At 41.1% G+C, this 21,987-nt stretch overlaps 2 protein-coding genes across 2 annotated transcripts; both read right to left on the bottom strand.

Moving 5' to 3' along the window:
- Positions 1-98: 98 nt before the first annotated feature.
- On the bottom strand, positions 99-3,162 carry LOC118495625. Its single transcript, XM_036004460.1, has 5 exons — positions 2,837-3,162; positions 2,600-2,698; positions 2,123-2,164; positions 1,805-2,053; positions 99-676 (listed from the first exon to the last, which is right to left on the bottom strand). The coding sequence occupies exons 1-5, from the start codon at positions 3,003-3,005 to the stop codon at positions 252-254; spliced, it is 984 nt and encodes a 327-aa protein (XP_035860353.1). The 5' UTR covers positions 3,006-3,162; the 3' UTR covers positions 99-251.
- Positions 3,163-6,356: 3,194 nt separating this feature from the next.
- LOC118495566 (putative nuclease HARBI1) lies at positions 6,357-7,825 on the bottom strand. The gene is made up of 2 exons (XM_036004098.1): positions 7,734-7,825; positions 6,357-7,385 (listed from the first exon to the last, which is right to left on the bottom strand). The coding sequence occupies exons 1-2, from the start codon at positions 7,791-7,793 to the stop codon at positions 6,357-6,359; spliced, it is 1,089 nt and encodes a 362-aa protein (XP_035859991.1). The 5' UTR covers positions 7,794-7,825.
- Between the last annotated feature and the right edge of the window lie 14,162 nt (positions 7,826-21,987).

Below are 21,987 nucleotides of genomic sequence, written 5' to 3'. Positions count from 1 at the left end.
TGTTTCTCTGTTAAACACAAAAACTGAATCATTGGTACAAAATGCTGAACCTCCTAGATGAAGTTTTATAGAGCAGACGATTCATAAAGAACAATATGTGACATCTATGATCATTTTTTATTGAACAACTGTTTATTTCAGGAGGACATTAACCAAACTTCTCTGACTGTACATTTCTCTAGCTTCAATAATTAATAAGGACTGTTCTGTTGCTACAAGATGCTCCAAATTCACTTATTAAGCCACTAAAACTAGGTCAAAGACGGCCACCAACTACTATATTTCTTTACGTCTTGTTTTGGTGGGACAGCCTGATCTTTACTACGTTTCTTTAACTCTTCTTGTTTTTGTGGGACAGCCTGGTCTTTACTACGTTTCTTTAACTCTTCTTGTTTTTGTGGGACAGCCTGGTCTTTACTACGTTTCTTTAACTCTTCTTGTTTTTGTGGGACAGCCTGATCTTTACTACGTTTCTTTAACTCTTCCTGTATTAGTTTGACGGCCCGGTCATTTCTTGAACAGAGCAGTAATCCCCGCTGAGTCTCGTGGAAGAGAACGTGAACATCCAACACGACGTTCTGAAAGGTTTCAGACCATCTTCTGACACTGGTTGAATAGTCGGGGTCTCTGGTGTGATGCATCAGCACTAGAATGACTGGTTTACCTCCAGAGGACACTGAAACAGGAGACAAAGGTTAGAGAGGGACTTCCTGTAAAGAAGAACATGCAGGGAGATGTTACAGGAGTGTAGGTTACCCTGTTCCATACAGGAAGGAACAGCTCATCATCCCCACATTCATTCATTCATCACTTGTACCTAAATATGAGTTATGAGACAGCGGGACATGAACATGTGAAAGACCTGCAGACTGAAAGACTCCAAACCACCACATGTCTGACGAGGCCACGTCACTCAAATACTACAGGACTACTACTACAACATGACCCCACACACACTGCAACAGAAACTCTTCACACTGATCTAGTCTCAGAAAAGTCTCCTCTATAACATATAACAAGTCTGAAGAGATCCAAGTGGGGAAAATATTTTAACTAACAGATATCACCATGAATCCTATCCAGTTAATAATTCACATTAAGACAATAAGTTTTCTAAACTTTTATGTTTAATTCTGCAAATTAGTCATTATCTTATTAAATATGTGCTAATTAAATAATAACCCTTAAAGAGGAGACTTTTATCAGTGATTTTTTGAACCCAAACCTCCATCTTTTTATCAAGTTAACTCAGTAGTTTAGGTGTCTAAACCAAACTGGGACCGTTTCACAGCGTTAACGAGATGTTAAAAACCTTCTCTGGTTTAGATATGAGGACGTATTTCCTGCAGCCACTTCCTGGGCGCAAGTTTATCAAATGCTCCTGTGGGTCGTATTGGTGGGGGGGGGCAAACCACCCATACACTAGGATGGTTTGGAGAGGGGCCTGGGTCAAAAATGAGCCGTGGGCCCTGATGAACACAGAGCTGCTGTAATATTCTTTACTGCTGTCATCGAGTGTTTGCACGTCGTTCATATCAAGCAAGCTGATTGGCTGATTCACCATAACTGATAACCCATCTCCTGTCAGGAGGCGTTTGTACATATACATATATATATATATATATATATATATATATATATATATATGTATATATATATATATATATATATATGTAATGTTAAAGAAACAGACACACAAACTGTGTTCACGTTCATCTGAAGAAACAGATCTCATCTTCAGACAGAACGTGAGCTGAAGAATCATCTGACCGTTACTCTCGATCAATCAAAGTCTTTCTGTTACCTGAATCCTCTCTCATGGCTGCCTCCACATCTGATCCAACACGAGACCTGATTGGACAGAAGATGATGATGATGTCACATTCCTGCAGGTTTCTAGTGATCTCCACCTTCCATGTTGACCATCCTGTGTTCTCCACTTGTTCCAGTATGACCTGATCAGCACCAAAGGTCTGACCAGTGACGACCGGGAACACCTTCACTGTGGCTTTAGTCCAGGAAGATGAAGATGATGAAGATGAAGAGGTCTTTGCTGAAAGATGAACAAACGGTTAAGATTTATACATTTCCAAAGGTACTAGAGGGTTAAAAGACCACTCACCGTTGTAACTGGACTCCTCAGATCTCTCTGAGTTTTTTGGTCCTGATGAGACATAAAGTATAATTTACTGTCAGAACCAGATTCATTAATTCATTCATTAATGTAGTTCAACTGTTGCTGAACAAAGGCAGAGTTTGATTCCCTCCAGCTGCACTGTGACACCATTTGTATCAAATATTTACTTAAGGTAAAGTACTAATACTGTGAAAATATCCTGTTATTAATAAAGGTCCTGGATTCAGAATATTACTAACTAGTTAGTTGATTGTAATCATAAATGGTGTAATGTGTTAACAGTCTCCTGTTGAAACAGAGCTGTGTAGCTCCACTGATCCTCCACCTCTATGGAAAACTCTGAGTCTGTAAATCTGAATGGAGGATTATGTTAGCAGCATAAATACAGCAGTGTGATGTAGCTCCCTCTTCCCCTGGACAGTAACCAAGATATAAAGAAGTTAAACAAATATAGATGGTAACCTTTGTCAGATGTCTGCAAAATAAAGGAGAATATTTGTTGTAGATCCTTCAGGTCAGGAGGAGTTTGGTTCCTGCAGCTTTCTACCAAACGTTGAGCAGCTACAGAGTTATTAGTTAATCAATCACTTCTATCTTTAATATTTGATTTTTCAGTGTTCAGGTTGTAAGTATTTATATATAGAGTAATAATTAGATAAGAAACAAGATTAAAGAAGAATTATGAATAATTGTACCTACATTTAAAACATTCTGCTGACATCACATCTTTCAGTTCATCTAGTTCCTCCTGCTGGTTGGTTTGGTCCGTCTGCTGGTTGGTTTGGTCCGTCTGCAGGTTGGTTTGGTCCGTCTTCAGTTTGTTTTCTTCCATCTGCAGGATCTTTGGGTCTTCAGTCATCTGAAACATAAACCCTATAGAGGTGAAAACATGCAAGAAAACACACAACGTGTAATAAGTCAACTGTAATGCATTGGAAGCATTATCAGTGACAACACATTCTCATGAACTGGTCTGTATGAAATACTACGAAAAGTGATGCACACAAATACATAAGTTACCCTACGAAACTAGATGATGCAATCTGGTCACGTGATGCTGGCTACAGGAGCTCCTACAACTCATATTCACAGATTTCTGGTCATGTTTTTATTGACATCTTCACATATTATGACACTGTAAACATAACTGAACATTAGCTCCAAATATTTTGGCCCCATAGATCTATCAGAGCCTGACGTCTTCCTGCCTGCATGCCTAGCTGTTCTTCTTCTTCCTGTTGGGGGGAGGAGGCCTCCTGGGAGATATCCTCCACCTCCATCCCTGCCTCCTCTTCTTCAGACTCCCGTAGGGGAGAGAGGAAGAGGAGATATAGCAGATACACTCTTTGGGAATGAAAGTTAGTCTCCTGTCACTAAAAGTGATGTTTCTGTGAGGGAGTGCTATATATTGACCAGCAGATGGAGTCCTGGTCTTATTTTACATTAAGTTCTCCTTTCAAGAAACAAAAGGAAACCAGAGGTGTGTCTCAAATCGCGCACTTCTGCACTTATACTAACTTTTTGAGTACACTCAAAATGTCACTCGTCGAAGTGTGGTCAATGCAGTGCACTACAAGTACCCGGATGGTGCACTCATAACGCTCAAAAAATTGAGTGTGGATCGATGGACACTTTCCACACTCAACGGTCGCCATCTTTGCTACGTAGCGGAAGGGGCGGAGATAACAAAAGTTGAAAAACTTTCGATAATGGCGGCCGAAGACGCGACAGCGACCGAGCATTACAAATGTAAGTTTAAATCATTTTGCTATACTTGTATAACATATAAGCCACCTGGTTATGTATATTAAGGTCATTTTGCAGTCGGTGATGATTTTTGTACCGCGAATTATAACGTTTATATGTACCGTAATTTGACGTGCTATCAAGCTAGCTTTAGCTAACCTTAGCTAGCTATCTTACAGCGGCACAGTTAAACCAAAGAGTATGAAGTTACTTCTATACCCCCGATGTTCACAAAAAAATGTGTTAAATTGAAATCCGACACAATTGTTAGCTTTATTAGACCTTGGGGTAGATGTTACATAAGTGGCATGACGAATTCAAACTGTAAATTCTCTTAATTACGCCGAAAATGAGGCTATCTAGCCACACTATCGTCCTCACCGTAGAAGATTTAGCGTTAGATGTGTGATCTTGTAAATATAAATTACATATTAGCAGTAATGTTACAGTACGTTAATGCATGTAATGTTGTAACGTATTAACAGTGCTGTTTCTGTCCTGATCTGACTTATATAATCGTTAGGGACAGACGAGGACACAAGGTCCCTCATCCAGTGGAGGACGGTCAACGCCTCCAGCTTTACGGGCAAGCGGAATGCTGCCCTGAATGGATATGAGTAAGTAAATGTGGATAATATCTTCCTATCGTTATATATTGTACTGTGGACCTATACTTTACATTGCTGGCCTCATACAAATTGTATTTTTATTAGGGCGTACATTGAAAGTCGAGGGCTGCAGGACAGGGTTACCCCCCTTTTTTTTAAAAAAAAATGGGAGAACCTGAAACAAAAATACAAGGTTGGTTAACTGTCAGAATAATTGTGAGTTAATCAGCCCTAAGGATGTAAGCATTTAATTTTAGTTTGTTTTGATCTTAAATTGAAGTGTTTTCTGTTTTGTCCGTAGGATCTGAAATGCCCCAGAACTGGGGTCAGCACTGAGGGGGGTGAGGCAACCGCTGCGTCCTGGAAGTGGTATGCTTTGATGGATGAGGCAATTGGGGGCAGGCCGTCTGTAACGCCGCCTGTCCTCATTGCCTCATCATCCCAGGACGTGGCGGTTGTTGAACCCCCCTCAGTGGTGACCCCAGAAAGGGACACAGCCAGGGCTTCCACGGCATCCACTCCAAAACGGAGGCGAGTGGATGTCGTGGAGGCCCTGAAGGAATTAGAAGAGAGGGAGCAGATGTATGAGCAGGAGATGAAGAAGATGGAGGAGAAGGCAAGCGAGAGAGAGGAAGCAAGAGATGAAAGAGAGGAGAGGTGGCACCGTGAGGCAGTGGAGAGAGAGGAACGGCGTTTCGCAGAGATGAGGGAGAGGGATGAGAGAAGAGACAAAGAGATGAGGGAGAGGGAGGAGAGGAGAGACAGGGAGGTAGGCATGAGGGAGGAGCGCTTCCTGTCTTTGCTGGAGAAGCTTGTAAATAAATAAATGTAATTAATAACTATATGATCTGTCTGTTATTACTGTACTCTGAAAGTGTGATGGTTACCCTCCTATATATATATATATTATATATATATATATATATATATATATATATATATATATATATATAATATATATATATATATTATATATATATATATATATATATATATATATATAATATATATTATATATATATATATATATTATATATATATATATATATATATATATATATATATATATATATATATATATATATATATCTATATATATATATATATATATATATAATATATATATATATATTATATATATATTATATATATATATATATTATATATATATATATATATATATATATAATATATATATATATATATATATATATATATATATATATATTATATATATATATATATATATCTATATATATATATTATATATATATATATATATATATATTATATATATATATATTATATATATATATATATATATAATATATATATATATATATATAATATATATATAATATATATATAATATATAATATATATATATATATAATATATGGGGGTGTGATGAACAGTGGCAATAATAATCACAGTAAAGATAATGGTGTAAACAGTGACTAGAAATAGATGTAGTAGTTCATGGCACTGCAGTGAGATACAGGATGTAGCAGGACACTGCAGGGCACTGCAGGGTGTAACAGGGCATGCATCAGGACCACGGCATCAGCTGCAATCATGATTTAGGTGCCACCCTAATCCAAGGAAATATGCTGGGCTGAAAAAAACAAACATAATGACTCCGGGGAGTAAACTCCTCGGAGCTAAGTTAGTAACAAGCATTTCTGGGGTTGCTTAAATGTTTTTGAACTGATTATTGAACTGATTAGTGAACTGATTATTGAACTGATTAGTGAACTGATTAGTGAACTGATTAGTGAACTGATTAACAAGAACAACATAAGATTTCACAAAAGAACAAGAACAGCAGAAGAACAAGAACAGCATAAACAAAACAAAAAAAACATTTAAATTGCATAATCGTGGTCTGGTACAACACACGTCATTGCCATCCTGTGCCTGTCCTCTGCTCCACAGATAGCACCTTGAGGGGCTGGTTGTGGATAGTCCCCTGCTTCTCCCTCCACATCATCTTCTGCCTCCAACAGGTCCCCATTGCTCAGGCAGATGTTGTGCAACACTGTGCAGCAGGCAATGACCTCCGGGACATAGAGGACATCCACCTCCAGCGCCTTCAAAAATATTGACCTCCATCTGGTCTTCAGGATGCCAAAGGCTCTTTCCACAACACACCTCGCTCTAGACAGGTGACCGTTGAAGCGGACCTGGAGTTGGTTGTGTAGAGGCTGCCTGTAGGGAGTCATGAGGGCGATGGGTTGCCTGAGGCAGGGGTAGCCATCATCCCCAATGATGCAGAAACCAGGTGGAGGGTACCTTTGCTGGTAGTACAGGGGGCTGTGTTTTAAAACCCTCGCATCATGAGCCGACCCGGGGAAGCCAATGAAAATGTCGATGAACTTCGCTGTGTGGTCACACACAGCCTGAAATTGAACAGAATAAAAAATCTTCCTGTTCAGGTAACAGGCTGCGTCATCGATTGGGGGCGTCACACGGACATGGCAGCCATCAATGCTGCCGACAACCCTGTTGAAGGCCGCTGACCCGGCCAATCGTGCAAAACCTGCACCAACATGAGGCAAGTCCTCCTCTGATGGAAGGCCAACGACCTGGGGGAGGAGAGAGAGGACTTTCCTGCTGGTCTGGTGGACAGCACGGTGCACAGTGGCCCGGGGCATAGCAAAGGCTCTGGCTACAACACGGTAAGAGGTACCGCTGGCGAGCCAAAAGAGGAAGACGAGGGCCTCGATGACAGGTCCCCAGCCATGGTCACACGCCGTGCCGAGGATGGCCATCAGACCGTTGAAGGATCCCCTGGAGAGTCTGAAGTCTACCCTCATGTCGCTTTCCCCATCAAAATACAGGGCCAGCAACGGCACCGTGTTGTTCACCTGGCAGTACTGCCTGGGGTTGGGAGCCTGTAGAACAATTAACACAGGACCATCTTTTAAAATAAAATTGTATTGAATGTATTTCATGTGGTGTGTTATCTTTAGCATTGTACTTTGCATGACTGTAGCTAGAATCTATTTAAATGTCTATTGGGTTTCCTATGCATTTATTGTCACTGTAATTGGCTAGCTAATAGATGAATCATTAAAATTAAACATTCTTATATAAACATAATATGACTATCTATATTAACGTTAGCTAATATCATTTGGACACAATTTTATTCCTCCACTTTTGCTATAGTAACTCATAATGGTCATTTTGGGGTATTTAAAAAAAAATGAATTAAGAGCAAAGTATGAATATCAACATACCGGTATGTTTTCCGCTAAAAGGAGTTGGATGACACGACGGCGTCGTCGCAATCCTCTCATTCTCGCGAAAAACAGAGGGCAAATACAAGCAACAATAACAACAATAGCATTCATTTTGAAGAACAAAGCAGAAAAATGTAATTTTCGCGGGCGACAATAGGTGGCGGGAATGCTCTGCCCTGGGTACAATTCACATTTTCACAGAAGAAGAACGAGGAGGACTGCGATGTTTTGATCGTCACTTCCGGTAAGTACATAAGACAGTGCGCGATTTGAGACAACACTACCCTGTCAAATTTTACGCACTAAGCAAGTACATAGTGTACGAAGTGCACTTCCCTTAGTGCACTAAAGGAAGTGCGCGATTTGAGACACACTACAAAAGTTGTTGTTTAACTTCAGGGAACAAACGCTACGTCACGTTCTGGGTCACCGTGGTAACCTTCAGGAAGTGAAGTCACATCTTTTTATCATCTTAACTCAGTAGTTTTGGAGTCTAAATCTAACCATCTGATATTTTGGTGGAAAACTAATCAAACATGTTTTACTGATATGTTCACTTTCATCATGTTGTGACTTGACAGATACATTAATAACAATATGTCATCATTGTGTTGCAGTGTTATTCATATAAAGTATTGGTGGACAGAGAATCATCATCTGATCATCATGATGGATCTTCACTATTTAAACTAAATGGATTGTGGGTCACTTAGTGCAGCCAGTGAAGGAGCTGAGCTCTGATTGGCTGAGTCCTCTCTGCAGTTACAGTAATCAGACTACACAGAGACTCATACAGGATCATTACTAACCTCTGGGGTTGGTTCAGATGATGACGTAGTCTCCATACCTTCATCTCCACATCTACCTGTGGAAACAGGTGAGATGATGACTTATAGAGACAATCACAACTGTAAATGTTTTACACTCTCCTCTCTCCTCTGAGAGGTGGGACGAGATCTTGTCCTCCGTCTCCTATATAGAATACAACACACACACACACACACACACACACACACACACACACACACACACTCACACACACACACACACACACACACAGACACACACACACACACACACACAGGTGCAGTGCAGACAGAGAGAACGTTACATTGATTAACCAGTTTGTTAAAGTCACAGTGAGACACGGCAATGCAGCAGACACCATTTGCGGTGAATCAGAAAGAAGTGAGATTATTTTTAAAACTTCCCACAGACACCATTTGCTGAAATATAACGGTGAGATCAGAGTGTAGTTAATGTTACACTTCTGAGACAGACAGACAGGTGTTTTCTATTGTCCTAGTGACTGACTGACAGGCTGAGGTTGGACGGTAAGGCAACATTATGTTTAAGTTACAGTGCAGTGTAAGAAATGAATAATGATTTAATTACAGTTGTTCTTGATTGCTTTGACCTGCTTAAAAAAACTGGGATCCATTCAGTTTTCATCATCACCGTCTCAGCAGAGCAGAAGACACCGCTTGCAGATGTGTTAACCCTTTCTCATTGGATGGACACATCCCCCCCTCCGCCACCCTTTAGCAGAACAGTTAACACGGATGTCATTCCAGCAGTCCAAACTGTTGTAGCTATGGTAACCAAACAGAAAGCATCTGTTCCTAACTATTAGAAACTACCTCCATCAGTATGACATCACTGAAGCACCTGTTGGACACTCCTTCACACAGATCTTCAATTAGCAGTCAGTCTGCAGGGTTAGACCATGTGACCCTATAGATCAGTCTGTAGGGTTAGACCATGTGGCCCTATAGATCAGTCTGCAGGGTTAGACCATGTGGCCCTATAGATCAGTCTGCAGGGTTAGACCATGTGGTCCTATAGATCAGTCTGCAGGGTTAGACCATGTGGTCCTATAGATCAGTCTGCAGGGTTAGACCATGTGGCCCTATTGATCAGTCTGCAGGGTTAGACCATGTGGCCCTATAGATCAGTCTGCAGGGTTAGACCATGTGGTCCTATAGATCAGTCTGCAGGGTTAGACCATGTGGTCCTATAGATCAGTCTGCAGGGTTAGACCATGTGGTCCTATAGATCAGTCTGTAGGGTTAGACCATGTGGTCCTATAGATCAGTCTGCAGGGTTAGACCATGTGGTCCTATAGATCAGTCTGCAGGGTTAGACCATGTGGCCCTATTGATCAGTCTGCAGGGTTAGACCATGTGGTCCTATAGATCAGTCTGCAGGGTTAGACCATGTGGCCCTATAGATCAGTCTGCAGGGTTAGACCATGTGGCCCTATAGATCAGTCTGCAGGGTTAGACCATGTGGTCCTATAGATCAGTCTGCAGGGTTAGACCATGTGGTCCTATAGATCAGTCTGCAGGGTTAGACCATGTGGCCCTATAGATCAGTCTGCAGGGTTAGACCATGTGGCCCTATAGATCAGTCTGCAGGGTTAGACCATGTGGCCCTATAGATCGGTCTGCAGGGTTAGACCATGTGGCCCTATAGATCGGTCTGCAGGGTTAGACCATGTGGCCCTATAGATCAGTCTGCAGGGTTAGACCATGTGGCCCTATAGATCGGTCTGCAGGGTTAGACCATGTGGCCCTATAGATCAGTCTGCAGGGTTAGACCATGTGGCCCTATAGATCAGTCTGCAGGGTTAGACCATGTGGTCCTATAGATCAGTCTGTAGGGTTAGACCATGTGGCCCTATAGATCGGTCTGCAGGGTTAGACCATGTGGCCCTATAGATCAGTCTGCAGGGTTAGACCATGTGGCCCTATAGATCAGTCTGCAGGGTTAGACCATGTGGCCCTATAGATCAGTCTGCAGGGTTAGACCATGTGGTCCTATAGATCAGTCTGCAGGGTTAGACCATGTGGTCCTATAGATCAGTCTGCAGGGTTAGACCATGTGGTCCTATAGATCAGTCTGCAGGGTTAGACCATGTGGTCCTATAGATCAGTCTGCAGGGTTAGACCATGTGGTCCTATAGATCAGTCTGCAGGGTTAGACCATGTGGCCCTATAGATCAGTCTGCAGGGTTAGACCATGTGGCCCTATAGATCAGTCTGCAGGGTTAGACCATGTGGTCCTATAGATCAGTCTGCAGGGTTAGACCATGTGGCCCTATAGATCAGTCTGCAGGGTTAGACCATGTGGCCCTATAGATCAGTCTGCAGGGTTAGACCATGTGGTCCTATAGATCAGTCTGCAGGGTTAGACCATGTGGCCCTATAGATCAGTCTGCAGGGTTAGACCATGTGGCCCTATAGATCAGTCTGCAGGCCTTAAAGGTGCAGCGTTTGTGTTGTTCTCTGCCAACATGGATGGAAGAGGTCAAAGGCAGATGAGACTGAGTATCAATAGAGGCTATTTCTATACTCTACAGCAATAGATGTTTATAACTTACTGTAATAGATTTTATTTTTATTTTCTTAATTTCTTATACTCTAATATATTTTATTTTGTTTTACATTGATTTTGTGTAATATTTACAGTATTTCAGCTTTCAGCCATAGTTTCAAAATAAGAATCAATGGAATCAATAAAATCTGCATCAAAGCATTTCTGATTCTGGACCAATTCTTTGTAAGAATGATCAAATTTGACAACAAATGTCACTGGCATGAAAGCTACGTACAGTAATAGATTACAATGACAAGCTACGTACAGTAATACGCTACAATGACAAGCTACGTCCAGTAATAGATTACAGTGACAAGCTACGTCCAGTAATAGACTACAGTGACAAGCTCCGTCCAGTAATAGATTACAGTGACAAGCTACGTCCAGTAATAGACTACAGTGACAAGCTACGTCCAGTAATAGATTACAGTGACAAGCTACGTCCAGTAATAGATTACAGTGACAAGCTACGTCCAGTAATAGACTACAGTGACAAGCTACGTCCAGTAATAGATTACAGTGACAAGCTACGTCCAGTAATAGACTACAGTGACAAGCTACGTCCAGTAATAGATTACAGTGACAAGCTACGTCCAGTAATAGATTACAGTGACAAGCTACGTCCAGTAATAGATTACAGTGACAAGCTACGTCCAGTAATAGACTACAGTGACAAGCTACGTCCAGTAATAGACTACAGTGACAAGCTCCGTCCAGTAATAGGTTACAGTGACAAGCTACGTCCAGTAATAGATTACAGTGACAAGCTACGTCCAGTAATAGATTACAGTGACAAGCTACGTCCAGTAATAGACTACAGTGACAAGCTACGTCCAGTAATAGATTACAGTGACAAGCTACGTCCAGTAATAGATTACAGTGACAAGCTACGTACAGTAATAGATTACAGTGACAAGCTACGTCCAGTAATAGACTACAGTGACAAGCTACGTCCAGTAATAGATTACAGTGACAAGCTACGTCCAGTAATAGATTACAGTGACAAGCTACGTCCAGTAATAGACTACATTGACAAGCTCCGTCCAGTAATAGATTACAGTGACAAGCTCCGTCCAGTAATAGATTACAGTGACAAGCTACGTCCAGTAATAGACTACAGTGACAAGCTCCGTCCAGTAATAGATTACAGTGACAAGCTACGTCCAGTAATAGATTACAGTGACAAGCTACGTCCAGTAATAGACTACAGTGACAAGCTACGTCCAGTAATAGACTACAGTGACAAGCTACGTCCAGTAATAGATTACAGTGACAAGCTCCGTCCAGTAATAGGTTACAGTGACAAGCTACGTCCAGTAATAGATTACAGTGACAAGCTACGTCCAGTAATAGATTACAGTGACAAGCTACGTCCAGTAATAGACTACAGTGACAAGCTACGTCCAGTAATAGATTACAGTGACAAGCTACGTACAGTAATAGACTATCCATCCAGTAATAGACTACAGTGACAAGCTACGTCCAGTAATAGATTACAGTGACAAGCTACGTCCAGTAATAGATTACAGTGACAAGCTACGTACAGTAATAGATTACAGTGACAAGCTACGTCCAGTAATAGACTACAGTGACAAGCTACGTCCAGTAATAGACTATCCATCCAGTAATAGATTACAGTGACAAGCTACGTCCAGTAATAGACTACAGTGACAAGCTACGTCCAGTAATAGATTACAGTGACAAGCTACGTCCAGTAATAGATTACAGTGACAAGCTCCGTCCAGTAATAGATTACAGTGACAAGCTACGTCCAGTAATAGACTACAGTGACAAGCTCCGTCCAGTAATAGACTACAATGACAAGCTACGTCCAGTAATAGACTACAGTGACAAGCTACGTCCAGTAATAGATTACAGTGACAAGCTACGTCCAGTAATAGATTACAGTGACAAGCTACGTCCAGTAATAGACTACAGTGACAAGCTACGTCCAGTAATAGACTACAGTGACAAGCTACGTCCAGTAATAGATTACAGTGACAAGCTACGTACAGTAATAGATTACAGTGACAAGCTACGTCCAGTAATAGACTACAGTGACAAGCTACGTCCAGTAATAGACTATCCATCCAGTAATAGATTACAGTGACAAGCTACGTCCAGTAATAGACTACAGTGACAAGCTACGTCCAGTAATAGATTACAGTGACAAGCTACGTCCAGTAATAGACTACAGTGACAAGCTACGTCCAGTAATAGATTACAGTGACAAGCTACGTACAGTAATAGATTACAGTGACAAGCTACGTCCAGTAATAGACTACAGTGACAAGCTACGTCCAGTAATAGATTACAGTGACAAGCTCCGTCCAGTAATAGATTACAGTGACAAGCTACGTCCAGTAATAGGTTACAGTGACAAGCTCCGTCCAGTAATAGGTTACAGTGACAAGCTCCGTCCAGTAATAGATTACAGTGACAAGCTACGTCCAGTAATAGATTACAGTGACAAGCTACGTCCAGTAATAGACTACAGTGACAAGCTACGTCCAGTAATAGATTACAGTGACAAGCTACGTACAGTAATAGATTACAGTGACAAGCTACGTCCAGTAATAGATTACAGTGACAAGCTCCGTCCAGTAATAGATTACAGTGACAAGCTACGTCCAGTAATAGACTACAGTGACAAGCTACGTCCAGTAATAGACTACAGTGACAAGCTACGTCCAGTAATAGACTACAGTGACAAGCTCCGTCCAGTAATAGATTACAGTGACAAGCTACGTCCAGTAATAGACTACAGTGACAAGCTCCGTCCAGTAATAGATTACAGTGACAAGCTCCGTCCAGTAATAGATTACAGTGACAAGCTACGTCCAGTAATAGACTACAGTGACAAGCTACGTCCAGTAATAGATTACAGTGACAAGCTACGTCCAGTAATAGATTACAGTGACAAGCTCCGTCCAGTAATAGATTACAGTGACAAGCTACGTCCAGTAATAGACTACAGTGACAAGCTCCGTCCAGTAATAGATTACAGTGACAAGCTACGTCCAGTAATAGATTACAGTGACAAGCTACGTCCAGTAATAGATTACAGTGACAAGCTCCGTCCAGTAATAGACTACAGTGACAAGCTACGTCCAGTAATAGACTATCCATCCAGTAATAGACTACAGTGACAAGCTACGTCCAGTAATAGATTACAGTGACAAGCTCCGTCCAGTAATAGACTACAGTGACAAGCTACGTCCAGTAATAGACTATCCATCCAGTAATAGACTACAGTGACAAGCTCCGTCCAGTAATAGATTACAGTGACAAGCTACGTCCAGTAATAGACTACAGTGACAAGCTACGTCCAGTAATAGATTACAGTGACAAGCTCCGTCCAGTAATAGACTACAGTGACAAGCTACGTCCAGTAATAGACTATCCATCCAGTAATAGACTACAGTGACAAGCTACGTCCAGTAATAGACTATCCATCCAGTAATAGACTACAGTGACAAGCTACGTCCAGTAATAGACTATCCATCCAGTAATAGACTACAGTGACAAGCTACGTCCAGTAATAGACTATCCATCCAGTAATAGACTACAGTGACAAGCTACGTCCAGTAATAGATTACAGTGACAAGCTCCGTCCAGTAATAGACTACAGTGACAAGCTACGTCCAGTAATAGATTACAGTGACAAGCTACGTCCAGTAATAGACTACAGTGACAAGCTACGTCCAGTAATAGGTTACAGTGACAAGCTACGTCCAGTAATAGACTACAGTGACAAGCTACGTCCAGTAATAGGTTACAGTGACAAGCTACGTCCAGTAATAGGTTACAGTGACAAGCTACGTCCAGTAATAGATTACAGTGACAAGCTACGTCCAGTAATAGATTACAGTGACAAGCTACGTCCAGTAATAGACTACAGTGACAAGCTACGTCCAGTAATAGATTACAGTGACAAGCTACGTCCAGTAATAGATTACAGTGACAAGCTACGTCCAGTAATAGACTACAGTGACAAGCTCCGTCCAGTAATAGACTACAGTGACAAGCTACGTCCAGTAATAGATTACAGTGACAAGCTACGTACAGTAATAGACTACAGTGACAAGCTACGTCCAGTAATAGATTACAGTGACAAGCTACGTCCAGTAATAGACTACAGTGACAAGCTACGTCCAGTAATAGACTACAGTGACAAGCTACGTCCAGTAATAGATTACAGTGACAAGCTACGTCCAGTAATAGACTATCCATCCAGTAATAGACTACAGTGACAAGCTACGTCCAGTAATAGATTACAGTGACAAGCTACGTCCAGTAATAGATTACAGTGACAAGCTACGTCCAGTAATAGATTACAGTGACAAGCTACGTACAGTAATAGATTACAGTGACAAGCTACGTCCAGTAATAGATTACAGTGACAAGCTCCGTCCAGTAATAGATTACAGTGACAAGCTACGTCCAGTAATAGACTACAGTGACAAGCTACGTCCAGTAATAGGTTACAGTGACAAGCTCCGTCCAGTAATAGATTACAGTGACAAGCTACGTCCAGTAATAGATTACAGTGACAAGCTACGTCCAGTAATAGACTACAGTGACAAGCTACGTCCAGTAATAGATTACAGTGACAAGCTACGTACAGTAATAGACTACAGTGACAAGCTCCGTCCAGTAATAGATTACAGTGACAAGCTACGTCCTGTAATAGATTACAGTGACAAGCTACGTACAGTAATAGACTACAGTGACAAGCTACGTCCAGTAATAGATTACAGTGACAAGCTACGTCCAGTAATAGACTACAGTGACAAGCTACGTCCAGTAATAGACTACAGTGACAAGCTACGTCCAGTAATAGATTACAGTGACAAGCTACGTCCAGTAATAGATTACAGTGACAAGCTCCGTCCAGTAATAGATTACAGTGACAAGCTACGTCCAGTAATAGATTACAGTGACAAGCTACGTCCAGTAATAGATTACAGTGACAAGCTACGTCCAGTAATAGACTACAGTGACAAGCTACGTCCAGTAATAGATTACAGTGACAAGCTACGTCCAGTAATAGATTACAGTGACAAGCTACGTCCAGTAATAGACTACAGTGACAAGCTCCGTCCAGTAATAGATTACAGTGACAAGCTACGTCCAGTAATAGATTACAGTGACAAGCTACGTCCAGTAATAGACTACAGTGACAAGCTACGTCCAGTAATAGATTACAGTGACAAGCTACGTACAGTAATAGACTACAGTGACAAGCTACGTCCAGTAATAGATTACAGTGACAAGCTACGTCCAGTAATAGATTACAGTGACAAGCTACGTCCAGTAATAGACTACAGTGACAAGCTACGTCCAGTAATAGATTACAGTGACAAGCTACGTCCAGTAATAGATTACAGTGACAAGCTCCGTCCAGTAATAGACTACAGTGACAAGCTACGTACAGTAATAGACTACAGTGACAAGCTACGTCCAGTAATAGATTACAGTGACAAGCTACGTCCAGTAATAGATTACAGTGACAAGCTACGTACAGTAATAGATTACAGTGACAAGCTACGTCCAGTAATAGACTACAGTGACAAGCTACGTCCAGTAATAGATTACAGTGACAAGCTACGTCCAGTAATAGACTACAGTGACAAGCTACGTCCAGTAATACATTACAGTGACAAGCTCCGTCCAGTAATAGACTACAGTGACAAGCTACGTCCAGTAATACATTACAGTGACAAGCTACGTCCAGTAATAGACTATCCATCCAGTAATAGACTACAGTGACAAGCTACGTCCAGTAATAGATTACAGTGACAAGCTACGTCCAGTAATAGATTACAGTGACAAGCTACGTCCAGTAATAGATTACAGTGACAAGCTCCGTCCAGTAATAGGTTACAGTGACAAGCTACGTCCAGTAATAGGTTACAGTGACAAGCTACGTCCAGTAATAGATTACAGTGACAAGCTACGTCCAGTAATAGATTACAGTGACAAGCTACGTCCAGTAATAGATTACAGTGACAAGCTACGTCCAGTAATAGGTTACAGTGACAAGCTACGTCCAGTAATAGATTACAGTGACAAGCTACGTCCAGTAATAGGTTACAGTGACAAGCTACGTCCAGTAATAGGTTACAGTGACAAGCTACGTCCAGTAATAGATTACAGTGACAAGCTACGTCCAGTAATAGGTTACAGTGACAAGCTACGTCCAGTAATAGGTTACAGTGACAAGCTACGTCCAGTAATAGGTTACAGTGACAAGCTACGTCCAGTAATAGATTACAGTGACAAGCTACGTCCAGTAATAGGTTACAGTGACAAGCTCCGTCCAGTAATAGATTACAGTGACAAGCTACGTACAGTAATAGACTACAGTGACAAGCTACGTCCAGTAATAGATTACAGTGACAAGCTACGTCCAGTAATAGATTACAGTGACAAGCTACGTCCAGTAATAGACTACAGTGACAAGCTACGTCCAGTAATAGGTTACAGTGACAAGCTACGTCCAGTAATAGATTACAGTGACAAGCTACGTCCAGTAATAGATTACAGTGACAAGCTACGTCCAGTAATAGGTTACAGTGACAAGCTACGTCCAGTAATAGGTTACAGTGACAAGCTACGTCCAGTAATAGATTACAGTGACAAGCTACGTCCAGTAATAGGTTACAGTGACAAGCTACGTCCAGTAATAGACTACAGTGACAAGCTACGTCCAGTAATAGGTTACAGTGACAAGCTACGTCCAGTAATAGATTACAGTGACAAGCTACGTCCAGTAATAGATTACAGTGACAAGCTACGTCCAGTAATAGACTACAGTGACAAGCTACGTCCAGTAATAGATTACAGTGACAAGCTACGTCCAGTAATAGATTACAGTGACAAGCTACGTACAGTAATAGATTACAGTGACAAGCTACGTCCAGTAATAGATTACAGTGACAAGCTCCGTCCAGTAATAGACTACAGTGACAAGCTACGTCCAGTAATAGATTACAGTGACAAGCTACGTACAGTAATAGACTACAGTGACAAGCTACGTCCAGTAATAGATTACAGTGACAAGCTACGTCCAGTAATAGATTACAGTGACAAGCTACGTCCAGTAATAGACTACAGTGACAAGCTACGTCCAGTAATAGACTACAGTGACAAGCTACGTCCAGTAATAGATTACAGTGACAAGCTACGTCCAGTAATAGACTATCCATCCAGTAATAGATTACAGTGACAAGCTACGTCCAGTAATAGATTACAGTGACAAGCTACGTCCAGTAATAGACTACAGTGACAAGCTACGTCCAGTAATAGACTATCCATCCAGTAATAGATTACAGTGACAAGCTACGTCCAGTAATAGATTACAGTGACAAGCTACGTCCAGTAATAGATTACAGTGACAAGCTACGTCCAGTAGCAGGCTACAATGACCAGCTATGGTGCCCTGATTCCCACTGAGTGCTGTATTTAGAGCTCACACACTTGTTTGCTAGATGTGTTGTTTGAAGGCAACATTTTCTTTTGCTGCATATGTTAAATGTTCTGGTTAGAGCCGTCTACTAACAGGGTGGGTGCCTCTGTTACAGACTGTGTGGTAACGGTTTTAAAAAGGTGGAGTTTGAGTTGACTGCTGCATCAAAGCAATCAAGAACAACTGTAATAGTTTTAAGGGACAGGTTTCGGAGGGGTGAGGGGCGCTGCAGTCATTAGGTCTGAACAGGTTAGTTATACAGGAGAGAAGACATTTCAGACTTTGGCAAAACTTTTCACAGTGCTCAGTTTTCAATTTGTGACTTTCAATTGAATAAAAGAATATGTTTCCAGTCATATTTCATCATTTAGGTTTTCTTTAAAATAGAGTGACAGTAAAATCTTGTCTGGTCTCGTTGTGAGCTGAGTGTCCCGTCACCCCTCTCCTGATTAGACACCAGTTATCTGTCAGCTGGTAGTTTACACACACAATATACATGATGAAGGTGATGTCATTATTTAAATTCATAAATGTGGTGGTTGGTACTATCTGAGACAGACAGACAGACAGACAGACAGACAAGTTATAAAGAAGTTAAACAAATATAGATGGTAACCTTTGTCAGATGTCTGCAAAATAAAAGAGAACATTTGTTGTAGATCCTTCAGGTCAGGAGGAGTTTGGTTCCTGCAGCTTTCTACCAAACGTTGAGCAGCTACAGAGTTATTAGTTAATCAATCACTTCTATCTTTAATATTTGATTTTTCAGTGTTTAGGTTGTTAGCATTGATATACACTGTAAAACATTACAGACCCATTTAGTTATGTCCACTTATTTCTTATTTTTAACTGAACGAGCTCATACAAGTTGTGGATTTTGAACTCAACTTTATGAGTTTTTGAAAGTTAAACTTGCATTTATTCATTGGGTCAACTATTTTAATTTTTTGTCATATATGTATGTGTTGATTGAACTTGGGTATGTAAGTTAAGTTATCAGTTGAAAAAAAAGCGTGTGTGTGTGTTGCAACAAAAAAGAGTTGTCTTTCGTGTTTAAAATAACCTTCTTCTCCGTCTTCTTTCACGGCAAAGTTAAAGCATGGACACAATAAATTAATTATACAGCGCAGATAAGTGATGTAGCCTATTCCAATTTCAACTAAAATATAACACGTGTTGTGGCAAACAAGAAAGCACTAGTGCCCCCGGCGGAGGGAGAACCTGTCAACAGCTTGTGAATTGTGAATTTGGCATTTCACTCCTCTCAAATTGAAATGGAAAGTACTTTTCAAAAGTCAAACGTTTAGCTCCGCCCACATTTAGCCCAACCCCGATCTACGTACTGCAGTCAGGTGCAATTGGTTCATTGGCTGGTCAATTCCCATGATGCAAGGCGGTAAAGAGCGTTGTGTTAAAATTTGCTGAAAAGTTTGCAGTTTGTTTGAAATACAAATGTAACTTTATGAATTCTGTTTATTAAACGTGTCTGCTGAGAATGTAGTGTTTTGTTACCTGGTAATTGTCATTGTTGTGCTGGTTTACATTTGTAACCATGAGTTAAGTGACTGTTACGTTTGATAAGAAGAGCTGGAGTATCTCATTGTCAGATGTTGAGCAGTAATAGGCTTCCTTCACCCATTAAGCTGTGGCGTGTCACTTCAGTAGCAACTCTTTTATGTCAAATGACACAAGATCAGCGGCTTTAGAGGGGTCCCTATTTCGCACGGGGCCCTGGGGTGGCCACACCCATGCTATCTCTGCTATAAATGTGGTTACGTTTTTTTTAACTTGAAACTGTAGCTAAGTTTCTATCCAATTGTCAATCGAATTATCTGAAGTTCGGTAAAAAAACTCATGCGAATAAAGCTGGTGAAAGTGTGTTTCCATCCAACGGCATTAAAGCCAATAAAAACCTGTGTGTAATGACGTCACATGCTGTTTTGTGATCAAATTGGTATATGAATTGATTTGAGACATTTTAAGGTGTTTCCATTCATTTCCGCACTGAATCAACAACATTCAAGCTAACGTTTGTGAACAAAGTTTTGCTAGACAAAATGGATCGTACCATCTACCAACAAATGATCAATACTGCCCAAGTTGTAATAGAGCTTATGTGCCAGCTGATAGCGACATATCAAGCTATAATAAGAAAACAACGACGCTATCAACACATTGCTACGATGATGCAGATGTAGTAAATGCCCGACGACAGCGGAGGCGGCCTGTGGTGTGGGAACGACAGCGCTCCAAACAGTTCTGGGAGGTCGTGGTTCAGAGACACTTCACAGAAACTCTTTGGTTGAAGCATTTTCAGATGACCAAGACAACATTTGACCTGTTGTGTAATTTTTTTGGCCCGTCCTTTTCCCAGATGTCGCAAGCTATCGTCCTCCAGTTCCAACCGAGAAGCGTATCACCATTGCGCTCTACAAACTGGCGCCATGCGCAGAGTACAGAGTGGTAGGAGAAACGTTTGGAGTCAGCAAAACCACCGTGCACCGGTGTGTTTACGCCGTGTGCAACGCCATACGAACAAGGATGATGCGAAGGTATGTATACCTACCTGGAGTGGATGAGGCGCATGACATCTCGCTGCGTAACTCCAGAGGGCACCTTGTGCCACAGGTGTATGGCCAATAGACGGGACTCACGTCCCCATTAGACCCCCTGCTGAAGGCTGCAGGGATGTAGTCAATAGAAAGGGCATCAATGGCCATCAGTCGTACTACAGGCTGAGGGAGACGATCCCTGCATCATAAGGGACATTGGTGTCGGCACTCCCGGTAGTGCGTCTCCTTGTTCGTCCACTTCCATCTGTCTTTGTTGACCCCGCCATGTGTGCAAACAGAGAGGAAATACTGGGCGGAAATGAACTACAACTTCTTCTTCTTCATTTTGTGGCGGTTTGCAACCATAAAATGACCTAAGACTTAATCGCAATTCATTATTTATTCGGCAAATAACGTTTCCATCAGCGTTTATCGCATAAGCCGTATATCGATCAAGATAAAATCCGATGAGACCGAACGTATTTCCTTTGAGTCGATGTTTGTGTTATATATTATAAATGTGTGGATGGAAACATAGCTTGTGAGTTGTAATAAAGCAGAAAAGTATGTCTGTTATACTTGGAAAGGAAGGTTTCTTGCATTATTAAAGAAAATAAATTATTTGTTTTATAATAAAGTAATAAAAAGTTAATCAACTAAAAGAACAACTTTAACAAAACTAGAACACTGTAGTTACATCAAACTCATTAACTTTAATTTCTAAGTTGAAACAAAGGCAGTCTTCAAGTTGAGTGAACTTCGATTTTCAAGGCAGCAGGTGAACTTGCATTTCCGAGTTAAACTACCTTGAATTTTCTTACAGTGTATAGAGGAATAATTAGATATGAAA

The sequence above is a fragment of the Sander lucioperca genome, chromosome 8 (assembly GCF_008315115.2).
Source record: "Sander lucioperca isolate FBNREF2018 chromosome 8, SLUC_FBN_1.2, whole genome shotgun sequence".
NCBI lineage: Eukaryota > Metazoa > Chordata > Actinopteri > Perciformes > Percidae > Sander > Sander lucioperca.
This window is presented reverse-complemented; position numbering and strand designations above follow the sequence as displayed.

What these genes read in the sequence shown, in the direction of transcription:
- LOC118495625 (XM_036004460.1), bottom strand. Translation starts at nt 3,005, where the DNA reads ATGTTTCAGATGACTGAAGACCCAAAGATCCTGCAGATGGAAGAAAAC. An exon ending in GTCAGCAGAATGTTTTAAAT is followed by an intron (nt 2,699 to 2,836) that starts GTAGGTACAATT and finishes ATAACTCTGTAG; the next exon opens with CTGCTCAACGTTTGGTAGAA. An exon ending in TGAGGAGTCCAGTTACAACG is followed by an intron (nt 2,054 to 2,122) that starts GTGAGTGGTCTT and finishes TTCATCTTTCAG; the next exon opens with CAAAGACCTCTTCATCTTCA.
- LOC118495566 (XM_036004098.1), bottom strand. Translation starts at nt 7,793, where the DNA reads ATGAGAGGATTGCGACGACGCCGTCGTGTCATCCAACTCCTTTTAGCG. An exon ending in TTTTAGCGGAAAACATACCG is followed by an intron (nt 7,386 to 7,733) that starts GTATGTTGATAT and finishes ATTGTTCTACAG; the next exon opens with GCTCCCAACCCCAGGCAGTA.